The 16,809-nt window shown below is 40.4% G+C and overlaps 1 protein-coding gene across 1 annotated transcript in view; it reads right to left on the bottom strand.

Annotated features, from left to right (window-relative positions):
* Apool (apolipoprotein O like) overlaps window positions 1–16,809 on the bottom strand; it is a 59,374-nt gene that overhangs the window by 22,040 nt on the left and 20,525 nt on the right. Inside the window, exons 3-4 of the mRNA XM_021188479.2 lie at window positions 3,863–3,982; window positions 228–282 (exon numbers count right to left, since the gene is read on the bottom strand). Coding sequence (XP_021044138.1) covers window positions 228–282; window positions 3,863–3,982 — 175 coding nt within the window. The remainder of the gene's footprint in view (window positions 1–227; window positions 283–3,862; window positions 3,983–16,809) is intronic.

Genomic DNA, 16,809 nt, shown 5'->3' with positions numbered 1-16,809 from the left:
ATAGTAGCAATACTCAGCAATGTGATGAAGCCTTAGCATATAATAAATTGTGAAAGAAACAGTACATACTATTGTTTTGTTATTATTAAAAATAAAGTACAGAATTTATCTTCTTCATCAGTATAACAATAGTAATGCGTAATATACTATGTTTACATTCTTAAATTTTAAACAAGACAACTTAAAACCATAATATATTTTTAATTATAAATGGATTACTCACCTACCTTTTCCAAACTGTACTGTATCCATAACCCCATTCTTCATAAAGAGATAAATGTTCTATGCAAAAAGGGGGTATACAAAAAAGATGTAAATTTTTGAGGGGTTAATCAGTACAGCTCTGAGATTACATTTAGCTGTTGATTTAGTATTACATTAAAATCAAAATCCTATTTGCTAGGAGTATACTTGCTTACTGTATTGTTCCTTCATCTCTTGTGTTCCATTTCACTTAACATAGTAATTATTCTGTATTATTTTCCTCATAGAAGTGAGTAATGTAATGCCTTGAAAATAATCAAGTGATTTTACAGAAAAGATACTGAAAATTTTCTAAAGATTTATCATCTTACTTTATAATAACCTGGAAAAAAAGGAAATGCATCGTCAATAAATCATGACGGGAGGTATAGCTCAGCACACACACAAAACCATCTGACTAATAAGAATGCAATAGCAAAGGTGTAATGATTTGTAGAGAAAAAACAAAATCAGGAAGGCCTAATGAAAAGCGCTTTATCTCTTCCCTTTATCTTAGTGTGCAATTACAATGAGAAAAAATAAATGAGCCATTTATTTTTAAATAGTAACATAAATTCTCCATAAATCAAGATTATATTAACCCACTGAAGGGATTAAAGCTTTAAAGCAATGGATTTTTTTTCTGTTTACCTATTTCTAACATACTTGGCTGCAAAGATACTATTACATTAACTGAGTGGTGGATGTTATCTCACTTATATTAGAGAAAATATGAGTGATTTTTTTCTCAGAATCTTGCTGATTTTCCCATGCTGAATTCTACTGTACAAGCTAGAAAACGCAATCTAAACATATGACCTCCTTATGTATGAAACCATGGAATAGAAACAAAGTAACAGATATTTTCAAAGCAGAAAAACAGAAACAACTATATTAGATGGGAATGAAAGTAAATTATTAAGATGTCTTGGTCTACTAATGCTGTCTCAGTTTAATCATGAGCAGATGTTTATCATGGCTTAAAGCTCTACAAACTGGCATAAAACAAAGTGTCACTGGGACATTTCTCTTGGGGGAATTTGTCTTAGAAAACATCACCTGCAACTGAGTTGTTTGAACCATTTAATCATCAAAGATGAAAACTAACTGGTCTTCGGGCAAATTTTCCTTAACTGTATTTAAAAATTCCTTTTTACCACTTGGGGGCACTGTGACATCAATTTCAATCAGGAAAGCAAAGCGTAGGCTAACAGCTTGTATTGAATTCACACTCCATGAAACTACTTTCCACAAAGAAGTCATTTAAATCAGGCTTCTTCTTCTTCTTCTTCTTTTTTTTTTTTTTTTTTTTTTTTTTTTGTTTTGTTTTTGTTTTTTTTCGAAAAATAGATTGCGTATTTAGGAGAAAATTAGAGAAGAAAAGTTGTTTACATTGAAGATGAAATGCATTTGAAAGTGCCCTTCATCAACCTATTTGCTTCAGCATATTAACAGAATAAAATGTTCTTTCAGTCTTAAATTGGGTAATAGTTACAATAGCAATTTAAAGATCTCTCAGGAACAATTACCTCACTGAAGACACATCTGAGTACACTATAGAAAATGAGGTCTCAAGAGACCTAAGTCTGAATCATCTAGCTCTTGTCGTGTAGCCGGAGGGGCATGACTCAGACCATAATTAAGATATTTCCCACAGGGATCACATTAAGGGTGACTAGCACAACCTGTACCCTGGAAGTGTATGACAAACACAAACTTTCAAAAAATAACTCCACATCACATGTTTGAAATATCTCATGGATTGATCAGAGTTCACTAATTAGATATTTCACCTAAGGATGCTATCTTTTAATACATTTATTGGGACATGGGTTCTAGGGATAAAACTTGGGACACCAGCTCGAATTTCAAGCATTTCACTGAGCCATCTCACCAGCCTCACCTTAACTGAATAGATTAGAATTATATATGACAGAGAATCTGCATCTCCAAATCTTAACAACATGGTCACCTACACAAGACCTTCACAGTGATACCACCAGGTGACATTCCAACTAGGATGAGGAAATCTCACAAAGCCCAATCCTAGATAAAGAGCCACAGGCAATTAATCAATGGTTTATAAGAGAAAGGGAATGAGTAATCTCTAGAAACAAACCCGGATAGGTTAGTCAATACCAAGTAGTCAACCCTGAACACATATACATATGAACAACACTAAATGGACTCAGTGGTGTACATGCGTGTGTGTTTCTGTGTGTGTTTATCAATAATAAATAAGGGGTTATGAAATTGAGAGGCAACAATGGGAACACAGGAGGAGGTGAAGGATGGGAGAGGTTGAGGTGGAAATAATGTCAATATTCATGTGTGTAAGTATGAAATCATCGAAAAATAATAAAATGTTAAATTACACAAAGGTTTATAATCAGGCTACATTTGTTGATGGAGTGAAAACCGATTATTAGTTCAGTATTAGAAAAATATTGGTACCATTATTACTAAGACCCTCACAGTGGAGATTTTGACTACACACAACTAAATTTATATGGTGCTGCTAATAAAACATCAGTGTGTTATCTATCAGCTTCTACCTCAGTCAACAATTTCAGCTAAGTTAGTCATCCAGCCACCCTTGACAAGTTACAAATTAAACTGTTTTGACCTCTCTAGAACAGCTCATTTGCCTGATGAATGCCACAGAGTAGCCTCAGACAATATCACACAAACAGAAGAATCATCTATTTGAATTCTCATCACATTCCTAGCTTCAAAATAATGGGAATATTTAAGCCACTAAATTTTGAGGTAGTTTCTTCTCTTTTCAAAAAAAAAATGCATCTATGAATCAAGGCCTAGCCCAAATGTCATCATAGGGGCATCATCCAGCAACCAGGGTAGCAGATGCAGAGACCAGGCACTGTAGGAAGCAGAGGGGTCAAGAATGGCCCAAGAGATGGCTCAGTGGGTAAGAGCACCTGACTGTTCTTCCAAAGATCCGGAGTTCAAATCCCAGCAACCACATGGTGGCTCATAACCATCCGTAACAAGATCTGATGCCTCTTCTGGGGTGTCTGAAGACAGCTACAGTGTACTTACATATAATAAATAAATAAATCTTAAAAAAAAGAATGGCCCAAGAACAGGGCCCATAGAATCAACTAACCAGGGCTAATAGGAGCCCAGAGACTAAACTGACAATCAGGGAGCCCATATGGGTCTGATATAGGTTCTCTGCATTTTTGTTATGGTTGTATAGCTTGGTGTTCTTATGGGACTCCTAACATTGAGAGCTAGGTTTATCTCTGATTCTTTGGCCTGTTCTTAGGACCTTTTTCCTCCTACTTTATTGCCTAGTCCGGCCTGAATATGAGGGTTTGTGCCCAGTCTTACTCTCTCCTGTTAGGGCATGTTCAGTGGCTATCCCTGTGAGGTCTGATGTTTGCTTGTTTGTTTGTTTGGAGGTGGGGACAGAGAAGTTGATCTGGAGGAGAGGGCATGCAGGAAGAGGAGGGACTAGGAGAAGTAGAAGGAAGGGAAAACAGTTGGAATACAATGTATAAGAGAAGAATAATAGTTTTTTTTTTAATTCACATCTATGAATACCTGAAACAATTAATAAAAAACTGATATTTAACTACTATCAAAACAGACTTACCTTGCACCAGCCAATATAATACACGGTTGTAGTACGGATGGATGCAAAGCCCCTTTGTAAATTACCAGGCTGTTCTTCAACATATTTAGAATGGAGGGTTGGTGCAGTATATATGGGGAGCTGGGGGTACAAGAAAAGTTCGTGTAAAAAACTGGGCTGCCTCTTTCACCAGTGTCAAAATAGGAATCATCACTGACTTTCCTTCTAAAAACAGCAAAAACTGTCTATAGAATCTAAACTATAGATATATGATAAACTGAACATAGAAACTTTTAGGAGGATAGAATCAAGTGACATCACATATAGTATGACCCAGAGCATTGTTTTGCATTCTGTTTATATGACATGGCTTCACTATACAGTCCAACCTATTATAGCTCAAGATACTAAAATGGCCTCAAACTCATGATCTCGCACCTCTTCTTCCTGATTGCAGATGTGGTTTGTACACATTAGTTTTAATCCTAGACATTTTTAATTAAATGCTGTTTACTTAATTGTGTGTGTACATGCACAATTATGCACATATGTGCTGTGGTATGCATGTGGAGGTCAGAGGACAACCTGCAGAGGTTGGTTTTCTCTATTCACCATGTGGCTTCCAGTGGCTTGTCACTGCCTTGGTGGTAAGGACCTTATCTTAGCATTTCTATTGCTATGATGAAACACCATAACCAAAAGCAAGTGAGGAAAGGATTTATTTGGCTTAAGCTTCCAGAGTATAGTCTATCACTAAAGGAAATCAACCAGGGCAGGAGCTTGGAGGCAGAAGCTGATACACAGGCCATGGAAAGGTGCTGCTTACTGGCTTGTGCCTCATGCTTTACTTGTCTGCTTTTTTACAGAACCTAGGACCACCAGCCCAGAGGGATGGCACCACCCACAATGGGCTAGTCCAGCCCCCATAAATCGCTAATTAAGAAAATGCCTAGCTGGGCATGGTGGCACATGCCTTTAATCCCAGCACTCGGGAGGCAGAGGCAGGCAGATTTCTGAGTTCGAGGCCAGCCTGGTCTACAAAGTGAGTTCCAGGACAGGAGGGCTACACAGAGAAACCCTGTCTCGAAAAAAAACAAAAAAAAAAACAAAACAAAAAAGACAGAAAGAAAATGCCTTACAGCCTGATCTTATGAAAACATTGTTTTTTCAATTGAGGTTCCCCGGTTTCAAATAACTCTAGCTTGTATCAGGTTGACACAAAAAGTAGCCAGTACAGACATTTAGCTGCTAAGCCATCTCACCAGCCCTTTCCTATGAAAAATTTAACTGTAAAAATCTGGAAACAATTCAAATATTAATCAAGGGAAGAGTAGACAATTAAACTGGGTTATATTCATGCAACAAAACATTATAAATTAGTGCTAAATACAAAAAATTATAATCACATTGCTGGAAATGATAGTATTTTATATGCCTTTAAGCCCACCACTCAGGATGCAGAGGCAGGCAGACCTCCGCTAGTCTGAAGCCAATGTAATCCACACAGTGAGTTCCAGGCCAGCTGTAACTACATAGTGAGACCTTGCCTCAACAAAATAAAAAATAAAAAACAATTACAGTCACATACAAAATTCAGGAAGAATTTCAAAAAACTACTACTAAGCCAAAAGGCTAAGATGTACAAAATTATATACAGGTATGCCCCATAAATATGCAATTCAAATGTGTATAAACAGCAACGTTGCTTAACCAACACAGATAGATAAGGAATCAAAATGTTTTTTTTTGTTTTTATTTATTTATTTTATTATAATTAATTCATTTTTACACTCCATATTTTAATCTCCCCAACCACTCTCTGACTGTTCCACATCCCATTCCTCCTCCCCATGCCCCTGTCATCACATGGATGTCCCTACCCTCCACCACACCTGACCTCTTAAACTCCCTGGGGCCTCCAGTCTCTTGAGAGTTAGTTGCATCTTCTCTCAGTGAACCCAGACCCCGAAGTCCTCTACTGTATGTGTGTTGGGAGCCTCACATCAGCTGGTGTATGCTGCCTGGTTGGTGGTCCAGTGTCTGAGAGATCTCAGGGGACCAGGTTAATTGAGACTGCTGGTCCTCCTACAGGATCGCCCTTCTCCTCAGCTTCTTTCAGCCTTCCCTAATTCAACAACAGGTGTCAGCTGCTTCTGTCCATTGGTTGGTGCAAATATCTGCCTCTGACTCTCTCAGGTGCTTATGGGGTCTTCTGGAGTGTGATCATGCTTTTTGTGAGTGTTCCATAGCCTCAGTATCAGTGTCAGGCCTTGGGACCTCCCCTTGAACTGGATCCCACTTTGGGCCTGTCACTGGACCTTCTTGTTTTGTTTTTTAATTAATTAATTTCATCCTAAATGTTGCCCCTCCCCTGACCCCTCCTTTCAGAGTTCCTCCACACTCCCCTTCACCTCTGAGAAGACAGCACTACCCACCCCACCCCCAGTATTCGCCTACCCTGGGTCATCAAGTCTGCAGGATTAGGTGCATCCTCTCCCACAGGCCAGAAGTGGCAGCTCTCTGCTACATATGTGCCAGGAGCCTAGGATCAGCCTGGGAGCTCTCAGGGATCCAGGTTAGTTGACTAGCCTGTTGATTTGCTTTGTTTTGTTTTGTTTTTTAAGTAAATTATGGAGCTGGAGAAATGACCCAGCAGTTAAGAGCACTGGCTGCTCTTCCAGGGCACTCAAGTTCAATTCCCAGGTAGCTCACAACTCCTGTAATTCTAGTTCCAGGGAGGATCCAACACTTCTCTGGCCTCTGTGGGCAAAAGGCTCACATTTGGTGCACATACATACATATAGGCAAAACATCCATATTTCCATTAAATAAAATTCAAGAATAAGATTCAAAAGGGAGTCCCACAGTGGTGGCACACGCCTTTAATCTCAACACTTGGGAGGCAGAGGCAGGCAGATTTCTGAGTTCGAGGCCAGCCTGGTCTATAGAATGAGTTCCAGGACAGCCAGGGCTGTAACCCTGGCTCAAAAAACCAAAAAAAATAAAAATAAAAATACAGGAGACTTTCCTATAAACTGAATGGTAGGCACATGGTTTTCCATAATGGTTTTATATTACTGTTACTTATACCTTTCAAAAAACCAAACACACTGTAACCAATATTTAATAAAAATAAATAGAAATATTAAAATTATGAAAATAACCAAGCCGGGCAGTGGTTGTGCATGCCTTTAATCCCAGCACTTGGGAGGCAGAGGCAGGCAGATTTCTGAATTTGAGGCCAGCATGGTCTACAGATTCAGTTCCAGGACAGCCAGAGCTATACAGAGAAACTCTATCTCAAAACAACAACAAAAACAAAACACAAAAACAAACAAGAAAATAACCAGGTAAGAACTTATTTACTTTAAGGAAAAAATGGTTTCATACTCAGGATGCATGGAGCACTTTTTGATAGAGTTTGATGAGGATATAATTGAGGAGATTCAAGTTTCCAGAATAACAGAAAAGAAACTATATGACTAATGGTTTGGATAAAATATGAGATAATTTGCTAAAAAAGTAGACATAAAAGATACTTATGCAATATAATGCATCCCTTAACTAACTAGATTTTGGCTTTGCACAATGTATACATGCCTTAAAACATCATTCTTGTTTTATAATTAGTTCTTTTCGACCCATACTAAGATTAAGGAACTTCTCTTTCTCCTTTCAAACTAAGGATTTAGTTTAAATAAATCATATTAGCGTCTATGTGTAGTTAGAAGAGCCAGAAACATATAATTTATATGAAAGGTGATCTAGATCTAGATTATATACAGGTATAAATATAGATATCAGGTATATTATAGAAAACCCACTCACACAAAAGAAACCTAGGTGTGATAAAATAAGTAAAATTATTTTTTTTTTCGAGACAGGGTTTCTCTGTGTAGCCCTGGCTGTCCTGGAACTCACTTTGTAGACCAGGCTGGCCTCGAACTCAGAAATCCGCCTGTCTCTGCCTCCCAAGGGCTGGGATTAAAGGCGTGTGCCACCACCACCTGGCTAAGTAAAATTATTAGTTTAAATGTTTGCCCATTATAAAGATGTTGGTGGTAGTGGTGGTGATGGTGGTTTTAAAGGGAATCATGGAGATGGAGATATAGCTCAGCAGTTAGGAGCAGTAGCTGCTCTTCCAGGGCATCCAAGTTCAATTCCCAGCAGCCACACAGAAGCTTACAACCCCTCTCTCTCCTGTTCTGACCCCCACAAATGACAATGAAATAAGTCAAATTTATGACATCAAAGAGTTTAGAAAGTTCCAGGGATATTTAGGTTTAACCAGGCTGTCTGCTCATTATACTCCCCAATTTCCAATTTTATTAAACATTGGTTTTAGTTTTGTGAGGTAGGGGATGAAAGTTAGGTTTCTTCATGTGCTCTACCACTGAGGAATATCCCCAGCACTTATTTAAGGGTCTCATCATGTGGACCAGGCTAGGTTAGGAATCAGGATCTTCCTGTCTTTGCCTTCCAGGTCAGCTCATTAAATAGTCTAGTTCTGTCCACCAGCCACACTAAAATTTGCTGATTATAATCATATACACCAGTATATTTTAGACTAACAGTTTAAAAATGTCTTCATTTGTAATCTACTGTCAGCAAAATTTTATGTCCACAGTTTCTTAGGAAAGGAGTCGGAATGATTTAAAATTATTTATCTTCTAAAGCATGGATATTCAAGTACAACTGAAAGAATATAATAGAATTACAACTCTAGTGTGAAAAATTTTAAAGCTAGCAAATAGGATATCATTGTATACCTTATGGGGAAAACATTCTCACTATGCATTAGAGGTTTTGGACTTAAATACCACTTATTATATTCAATGTGTTTGAATCTAGTTAGAAATTGTGGTTAAGGGGGCTGGAGAGATGGCTCAGTGGTTAGAAGCACTGACTGCTCTTCTAGAGGTACTGAGTTAAATTCCAGCAATCACATGTTGGTTCACAACCATCTATAATGGGGTCTGATACCCTCTTCTGATGTATCTGAAGACAGTGACAGTGTACTCATATACCTAAAAGAAACTGTGTTAAATTAAGCTTTAAAATCATTTTAAAATTTCTTGTTTAAAAAATAAGCAAATGACAATAAAATAAGTCAAATTCATGATATTCAGGCATTTAGAAAAGAAATTTCCAGGGACATTTATGGTTTGGCCAGTCATTATAATGCTCCACAAATTTCTTGGTTAAAGACAGTTATCTCATGGCCTTGAAAAGTTTTCTATTCAAGAAGGCTTTAATTATGTTCACTAAATGGCACTCAATAAAGCAAGAGCATATTGATCCTTTTGAAACAGATGTTTAACAAGGAAAAGTTGAACCAAGGATTGTTATTCACCTAGAAACTTAAAATTAAAATTACCAAAATACCTCATTCACAAAGTATTCTGATATGGTAGAGATTATACTAATAAATAGATTTAAACAGAGGTATTATTCACATTACACAATAAAGGTACATCAATACTGTGCATGTACATTACATTCTCATCCTTTTGACATTTGCAATTCCTCAAAAGTAGATCCTGAGTTTTTTATATATTTCCTAGCATATAGCTAGCAAGCAAATTTGTTTAACAAATAAATGAATTAATTCTAATTAAAATGTACTTGGGAATTCTGTATGCTCTATAAAATAGTAAAAACATACTAATTAATTTCAAAATTCAAAAATATGAGTACTTCTAGATAAGGTGACACACTGAAAAAAATGCTGCTCTATGACCTCATGAAGGACAAAAGTCAGAATAAAACAAGGCAGATTGAAATTCCAAACAAATAAAGAAAGAAGAGCATTAGTTTTTTCTCAACTTGATAAATATTAGAGTCATCTGGAATGTGGTGGTTTGAATATGTTTGGCCCAGGGAGTGGCACTATTTGGAGGTGTAGCCTTGGAATAGATGTGTCACTGTGTAGGCATTAATACATTCTTCCTACTTGCTTAGAAGCTAGTCTTTTCCTGTCTGCCTTTGGATGAAGATGTAAAACTTTCACCTCCTGCTGTATCATGCCTGCCTGGATGCTGCCATGTCCCTGCCTTGATGAAAATGGACTGAACATCTGAACCTGTAAGCCAGCCCCAATTAAATACTGTCCTTGTAAGACTTGCCTTGGTCATGGTGTCGGTTTATAGCAGTAAAACCCTAACTAAAACAGATGCTGGCACCAGGGCCTGGGATACTGCTGTGATAGGCTCGACCATACTTTTGTTTGGCAGAATGTGGATTTGGGGACTTTGGATTTGGAAAGCGGTGGAATGCTTTAAGTGGGGCTTAATGGGCCATCCTAGTAGGAATATGGAAGACTTTGTTGTGAGAGGCCAAACCTACTCCATCTTGGGACCAGCCTCCATCTTAAACAACAACAGCAGCCTGAGAACTTGACCTACAGCAGAACCCAAGCTGCACCTAAGAACCAGGAAGGACCCTACAGCTTGTCCTTGGCCCATAACCCAGAGGTACTCCCTAGCTACTTTCTAGTAATAGTTAATCAAAGATTAGTCTGATCATTTCAGATGCACTTTCAGACAGCTTGTGAGTTTATACTGTCTTGCTTCAGAGCACCTATCTGTTGGCTTATTAGATGCTTGTCAGACTGGATACCCCCTCCCTCACCCTCTCACTTGCTCCTATTTTCCTATAAAAACTAGTCCTGCTAAGGGTTCAAGGCTGCTCTGCCTGCCTTCCCTTCCTGTCCTGCTGTGTCAGGGTTGGGTTGGAGGAGAGCCCAAGCCCAAGCTTGTAATAAAGAGACCCTAATGCTATTACATCAGAAACGACTCCTTAGTGGTTTTTTGGGGGTTCACGGACACTTCCTGGCACAACATTTTGGTGCATTGTTCAGGAATTCCAAGGCCACCAGGACCCAACCCGGATGGTCTTAGTACCCAGAACTTCTGGGTCTGTGAGTGTCTGTCCATGTGTTTATGTAGTCTGTGTCTGTCTATGTACTCATGTAGTACCACAATTATTCTCTTTTGAATAATTCTGTAATTGTGCTCTGAAAAGGCCTAAAAATCTGTATTTCGTGTCAAAAAACAACAAAAGTGGATATTGAACCCCTCCTGCAGTGGATGTGCTGGTATATTGTAGCCACAGGGGCTTGGGAGACATTTCAAAATCCCCAGGGGAGGGAGAGCCCCTGGAGTTAATTTCTGGGTAGGAAGGAGCAGACATGGAACCCCACTAGGGGATGTGGAACCCTGCTGCATGCAATCCTGGTTATTTTTGCTGCTAGTGAGCTGTCTGCTCTGTGTGTGTCACTTTCAAGAGCTGCTGTCCACTCTGTTTTCTGTTTCTTATTAGGAGGTGAATTTGACTTAAACAGACTGACGATGTTGGGTCTACAGGACCTGCCCTCTTGGCTTAAACTTTTTCTCCCTAGACAACAGGCACGAGTTTTTGACTTGGCTAGAAAAATGTCCAAGGGTACAAAGGAGGAGACACCAGATCACCTCTCCCCTGCATGATCCCTCTCCTGGTCCTCCAAGAAGAAGCAGGAAGATGCTATTTTTCCACCCCCATATTATTCAACCCCTCAAGTGGAATAGCAGTGCCCCAAGCAGCCCTGCCTTCTGGGTCTCTCATGGTGCCCTAGTGCGCAGCAGGGCCAGTTGGTGATCTGAGTTTCTCATCGTGCCCTACTCCACAGCAGGGCCAGTTGGTGATCAAGGAAACCAACCTCATCACTGTTGACCCTTTGCCACTAGTGACCTTTTTTTTTTAACTGGAGAACACAGAACTCCCTCCTTTTCAGACAACCCTTGAGATTTAATTAATTTCTTAGAGACAGTCCTTTTCACCCACTTGAAATGATTGCAAAGAGCTCTTGCAGGTTCTCTTCACCACAGACAAAGGCCAGAAAACTGGTTCCTGGCCCCACAGGGGAATCCACTCAGATTAGGATTTCAACAATGCTAAAGGTAAGGAGAGGCTAAGTTTTACCCGCCAGGTTCCAATTGGCAGGTCTCAAAGTGGCTGAGACAGCCAGTAATTTGCCCAAAGATAAGCAAAAACAGTAGTAGCTCTAGCCTTTATTAACCAGGCAGCACCAGGTTTCAGGAAACTCCAAAAGGTTCAAGGACTAAGAGAAAAGAGTTTAAAAGATAAAGGCAGAAAAAAAGTGTTTAATAAAGATAGAAAAATTGGGGGAAAAGGCAATTAAAAGAGCAGAAGAAACAGACTCTCAATCTGGCAAAGATCCTGTCGGCAGCCATGGCCAAACCAGAGGACTGTGGAAGACAGTCTGAAACAAATGGCTTCTAGAAACCAATGTGCTTACTCAGGCCCTGACCCAGGGCCAGTGGCCTACCTATGTAAAAAAGACATCTAAAACAAGTGGTGTCTACAAAAAAAAAAAAAAAAAAAAAAAAATTCCAGGACAGCCAAGAAAAGAAAAAAAAAAAAAAAAAAAAAAAAAAAAAAAAAGGTAAGTGGGGCCCTAAGGACTGAGAACAGCTCCTCTTAGAAAAGAACCAAAGTGCTTATTGTAAAGAGGAGGGCCACTGGGCCAGGGAATGTCCCCAAGCAAAAAGCCTATTCAAACCATAACCTTAAAAGATGCCCAGAGTAACCCTAAAAATAAAAGTGAAACCCACTAGCTTTCTTGTTGATAACAGAGCTTAACATTCTGTCTTGCTAAAACCTAAAAGATAAAGACTCTTCAATAGTTTATAAATGACTTCCTGGTGAGAGCAGAAACCAAAAAAAAAAAAAGAATGTCTAAAAGACCCATGACCTCTTGGAGGCCCTGGGAAATTTGGACTATCAAGCCTCCGCTAAGAAGGCCCTGCCCTGCCAACCACAGGTGACCTACCTAAGTCCAGGGGATACATAAGGTCAGAGGTGGCTCTCTGAGGTCATTTTTTTCCACACCAGCTTTGGGGTTGCCAGAAGTGACTAAGCCCTTCCATCTCTTCACAGACAAGAGATGTGAGACAGCAAAAGGAGTGTTGACTCAAGACTCTGGGCCCTGGTGCCAGCCAGTGGCGTACCTGTCGAAGAAATTAGACCCAGATGCCAGAAGCTAGGCCCCCTGTTTCCACATCATCACAGTGTCGGCCTCCTGACTAAGGATGCTGACAAACTGTCACTGGGCCAAAGCCTAACCATCAACAATGCCAGAATGACTCATTACCCAGGATAACCTTTCAGGCCCCTACTGCCCTGCGCCTAGCTATCCTGCTGCCTGACCTTGACCTCAATGGGCCACTGCATGACTGCTCAGATATTTTTGGCCCACATTCATGGGACCAGACCAGATCTTCAGATAGTTTCATTCAGGATTGACTGAGATATCCTGGAGCAACAGTGGTCTCAAGCACCAATATCATATGGGCAGAGCCCAGAAAGCTCAACTGGTAGCTCTAATCAAGGCCTTAGAGCTGAGAAAAGACAAGACACACAAATAGCCAGTGTTCCTTTGCTACCACTCATGTTCATGGGGCTATTTATAGGAGAGATGCCTTCTAATAGCAGAAGAAAAGACTATCAAAAATAAAGAGGGAATCCTCTTCCTACTAAGGGATCTATGGGGGCCTAAAAAGCTGGCCAATTAGTTGCTCAGAACACCAGAGAGGAAAGGACCTAGTTTCAGAGGGCAGATCAAGCAGCCCGTTAAGCTGCCCTACAAATCTCTCTTACCTTTGACTTCCCTGGATCTAGGGGATCCTATACTTCCTGACCACCCTAAGTAATCTGGGCTAGGAATTTGCCCATGTTCCGTTATGACAGATGGCAGAGAAGAGCAGATTACATGCCCATTGTGCCAGAAGGAATAGGACTATGAATACTTCAAAAGAGTTGCTGCTCTTCCCACATGGGTGTTGAGAGAATACAGGATTTTCTAATTTCAGGATTAGAATCTCAAAGATAGCTGAGACTGTCAAGAACTGTAAAGCCTGCCAGCTTAACTATTGTGGTGACTAACGAGAAGAACCCCAGTAATAGGTTCAGAGGCACAAAACCCAGAGTCTATTGACAGACAGACTTCACAGAGGTAAAACCAAAATTTCTTTAGATATAACTATTTACTGATGCTTATAGATACCTTTTCAGGTTGGACTGAGGTTTTTTCCAACAAGCATGAAAATATATCCACAGCGACAAAGAAGCTCTAAGAAGACAAACCGCCAAGGTAGGGACTTCCTCAGATGATAGGGTCAGACCATGGGCCAGCTTTTGTGTCCCTGATAAGTCAAGGACTAGCCAATATTCTGGGAATTGACTGGAAACATTATTGTGCATACAGACCCCAGAGTTCACGACAGGTAGAAAGAATAAACAAAACTTTAAAAGAGGCCTTAACTAAATTGACCAAAGAGACTGCAAAGACTGAGTTAACTCTCCTACCCTTCGCACTGTATCAGGTATGAAACTCTCCTTACCACTTTTAAAATCATGTTTGATATATCCACCCCACCCCCGCCCCCGCCGCTGTTCTTAACATACAGGCAGAGGTCATCACTAAATTTGAGGTCATCACTCCAATTGCTGAATAATCTTGAATGTGTCCAATGGGTTCATAAATATGTTTGGCCTAAACTTCATATTCTCTATAAAATAGGTCCCCCTCCAGCCAGGGATCATTAAAGCTTCATTAAAAAGGTCCCTCCCATCACCCTGAAGGTCCACAGGATTGCAACATGGAATCATAGACCCATTTGCAGTTGAAGATGACCCAGACCAGCAGGAGGAAACTTAACCTCAGGACTCCCCCCTGTCTCTCACTGATGAGGCCTCTAGCCAAACCTCAGGGACACCACAAAGTCTGGACAATGACAACCCTGATCCCCTCTAAAATATGATGGTTCAGACCTTTCTGGTCACAAATACATCCAGGCCCGAGTTAACTGATTCATAAAGACATAGCCCTATTATTGTTTTCATAAGATTAGATAAACTTCAGAAAATCCCTTGATTGGCCCTTCTAGATACCAGAAAAAGGGAGGAATGAGAGGCTAACCCTACTCCATCTTGGGACCAGCCTCCATCTTAAACAACAACAACAACAATAACAATAACAACAGCCTGAGAACTTGACCTACAGCAGAACCCAAGCTGCACCCAAGAACCAGGAAGGACCCTACAGCTTGTCCTTGGCCCATAACCCAGAGGTACTCCCTAGCTACCACCATGGGATGATCACCAAAAACAGCAGCAGTGGAGTGAGGTCAACCAGAACCTAGAGTGCTACAGAGGACAGAGCTGGAGAAGTGATCTTTGGAGGAACCCAGAAGATCATGTGTGGAACCCACTTATTGGAACAAGAAGCTGTGAAGTTGAAGTCCACTTGGAGACCACAGATATTAAAGATGCCAGAGCCATGGGATACCCACCAAAGAAAGCTGCTAACAGAGAGTAGAACCAGCCCAGGAGAAAGAAGTTTGTTGCAGTCAACAAAGATTAAAAAGGAGTTGGAGATCTAAAGAGCACTTTGACATCAGACATGGAGATGCAGAGTTTGGAGTTTGCCCAGCTGGTTTCCTGTCTTGCTTTAGGGATTTCAGTTAAAGTAACTGGATGAATCTCAGAAGAGACCTTGAACTTTGGACTTTTAACATTGTTGAGAGTTTGTATTATGCTATGGCTAGTTATGGCCCCCATAGACTCATGTGTTTGAAAAAGCCTATGGGGGCCAGGGAGTGGAATTTAGTGGTTTGATTAAGTTTGGCCCAGGGAGTGGCAGTATTTGGAGGTGTAGCCTTAGGAGTAGGTGTGTCACTGTGGACATGGACTTTAAGACCCTCCTCCTACCTGCCTGGAAGATAGTCATGATGCCAGTTCACAGCAGTAAAATCCTAACTAAAACATGGAAGGAGAGAACCTAAGTTAAAAGAATGCCTTCACCAGAATGGACTGTAGACAAATCTATGAGCACTGTCTTGAGTAATGATTGATGTAGAAGGGTCCAGCCCACTATGAGAGGTACCACCCCTGGGCAGGTGGTCCTACATGATATAAGAAATCAAGCTGAACTCAGATGCAGGCCATACCTGTCTGAAGAACAGGTAAGCTGCCAGACTGTATATGGAACTCTCCTATTCCCTCAATTCCATTTCCAAAGATCCACTGCCACCCCTTCTTGCCCCAAGGCCTTCCTCTACTGCTGTCCTCCCGCCTCCAACTCACATAGACATTCCCTGCTTAAGTGAAGGCCATAAAAATGTCAGTAAATGATACCTAGTGATATTCTGCTATACTTGTAGATCAGAGTCTAGCATAATAATTATCAGAGAGGCTCCATTCAGCAACTGATGGTAGCAGATGTAGAGACCACAGCCAAACTTTAGGTGAGCTCAGGGAACCTTTGAGGAAGATGGAGAAAGATGGTAGGAAGCCACAAGAACATGTCTCATAGAATCAACCAAGCAGGGCTAATAAGGGCTCATAGAGACTGAAGCAACAAATACAGACTCTGCATAGGTCTGAACTAGGCCTTCTGCATGTATTTTATTGTTCTGTATACTTCCTAAGTTGCTTTTGGCCACTGTTTTTATCACAGCAACCTAGAAAGCAAAATAGGATAGGGAGTGTGAAGATACCTGAATGTAGGGGGGGAAAGACTCATGGAAAAGAAGCCAAGCTGAATACAGCTCCATGTGCATAGCTTACTCCTACTGGTTGAGAAGCAAAAGATGCCTCCAAAAAGTAAGCCAGGCAATCCTGGTGCAAAAGAAGGAATGCCCTGCTTCTAGGATAATCCTGAAAACCTCACAGGTCTTTAATACCAGAGGTTTGGATGAGAAAGCTGACCCCTCCAGCAGACAAGGCAGTAGCGGAGAAGAATCCCATATGCCACGCTAAGGGCAGGAGTCAGCCACTCTCATGGTAAAGAATTCATTGTTTAGATAGTCTATCCTTTCATCTTAGCTCTAAATTTTGTCTCTGTACCTATATCCTTTCATGGGTATTTTGTTCCTTATTCTAAGGAGGAATGAAGTATCCACACGATG

This window comes from Mus pahari, chromosome X (assembly GCF_900095145.1).
Source record: "Mus pahari chromosome X, PAHARI_EIJ_v1.1, whole genome shotgun sequence".
In the NCBI taxonomy this organism is placed as follows: domain Eukaryota; kingdom Metazoa; phylum Chordata; class Mammalia; order Rodentia; family Muridae; genus Mus; species Mus pahari.
Note: the sequence above shows the minus strand (reverse complement) of the source record. Positions and strands in the feature narration are given on the sequence as shown.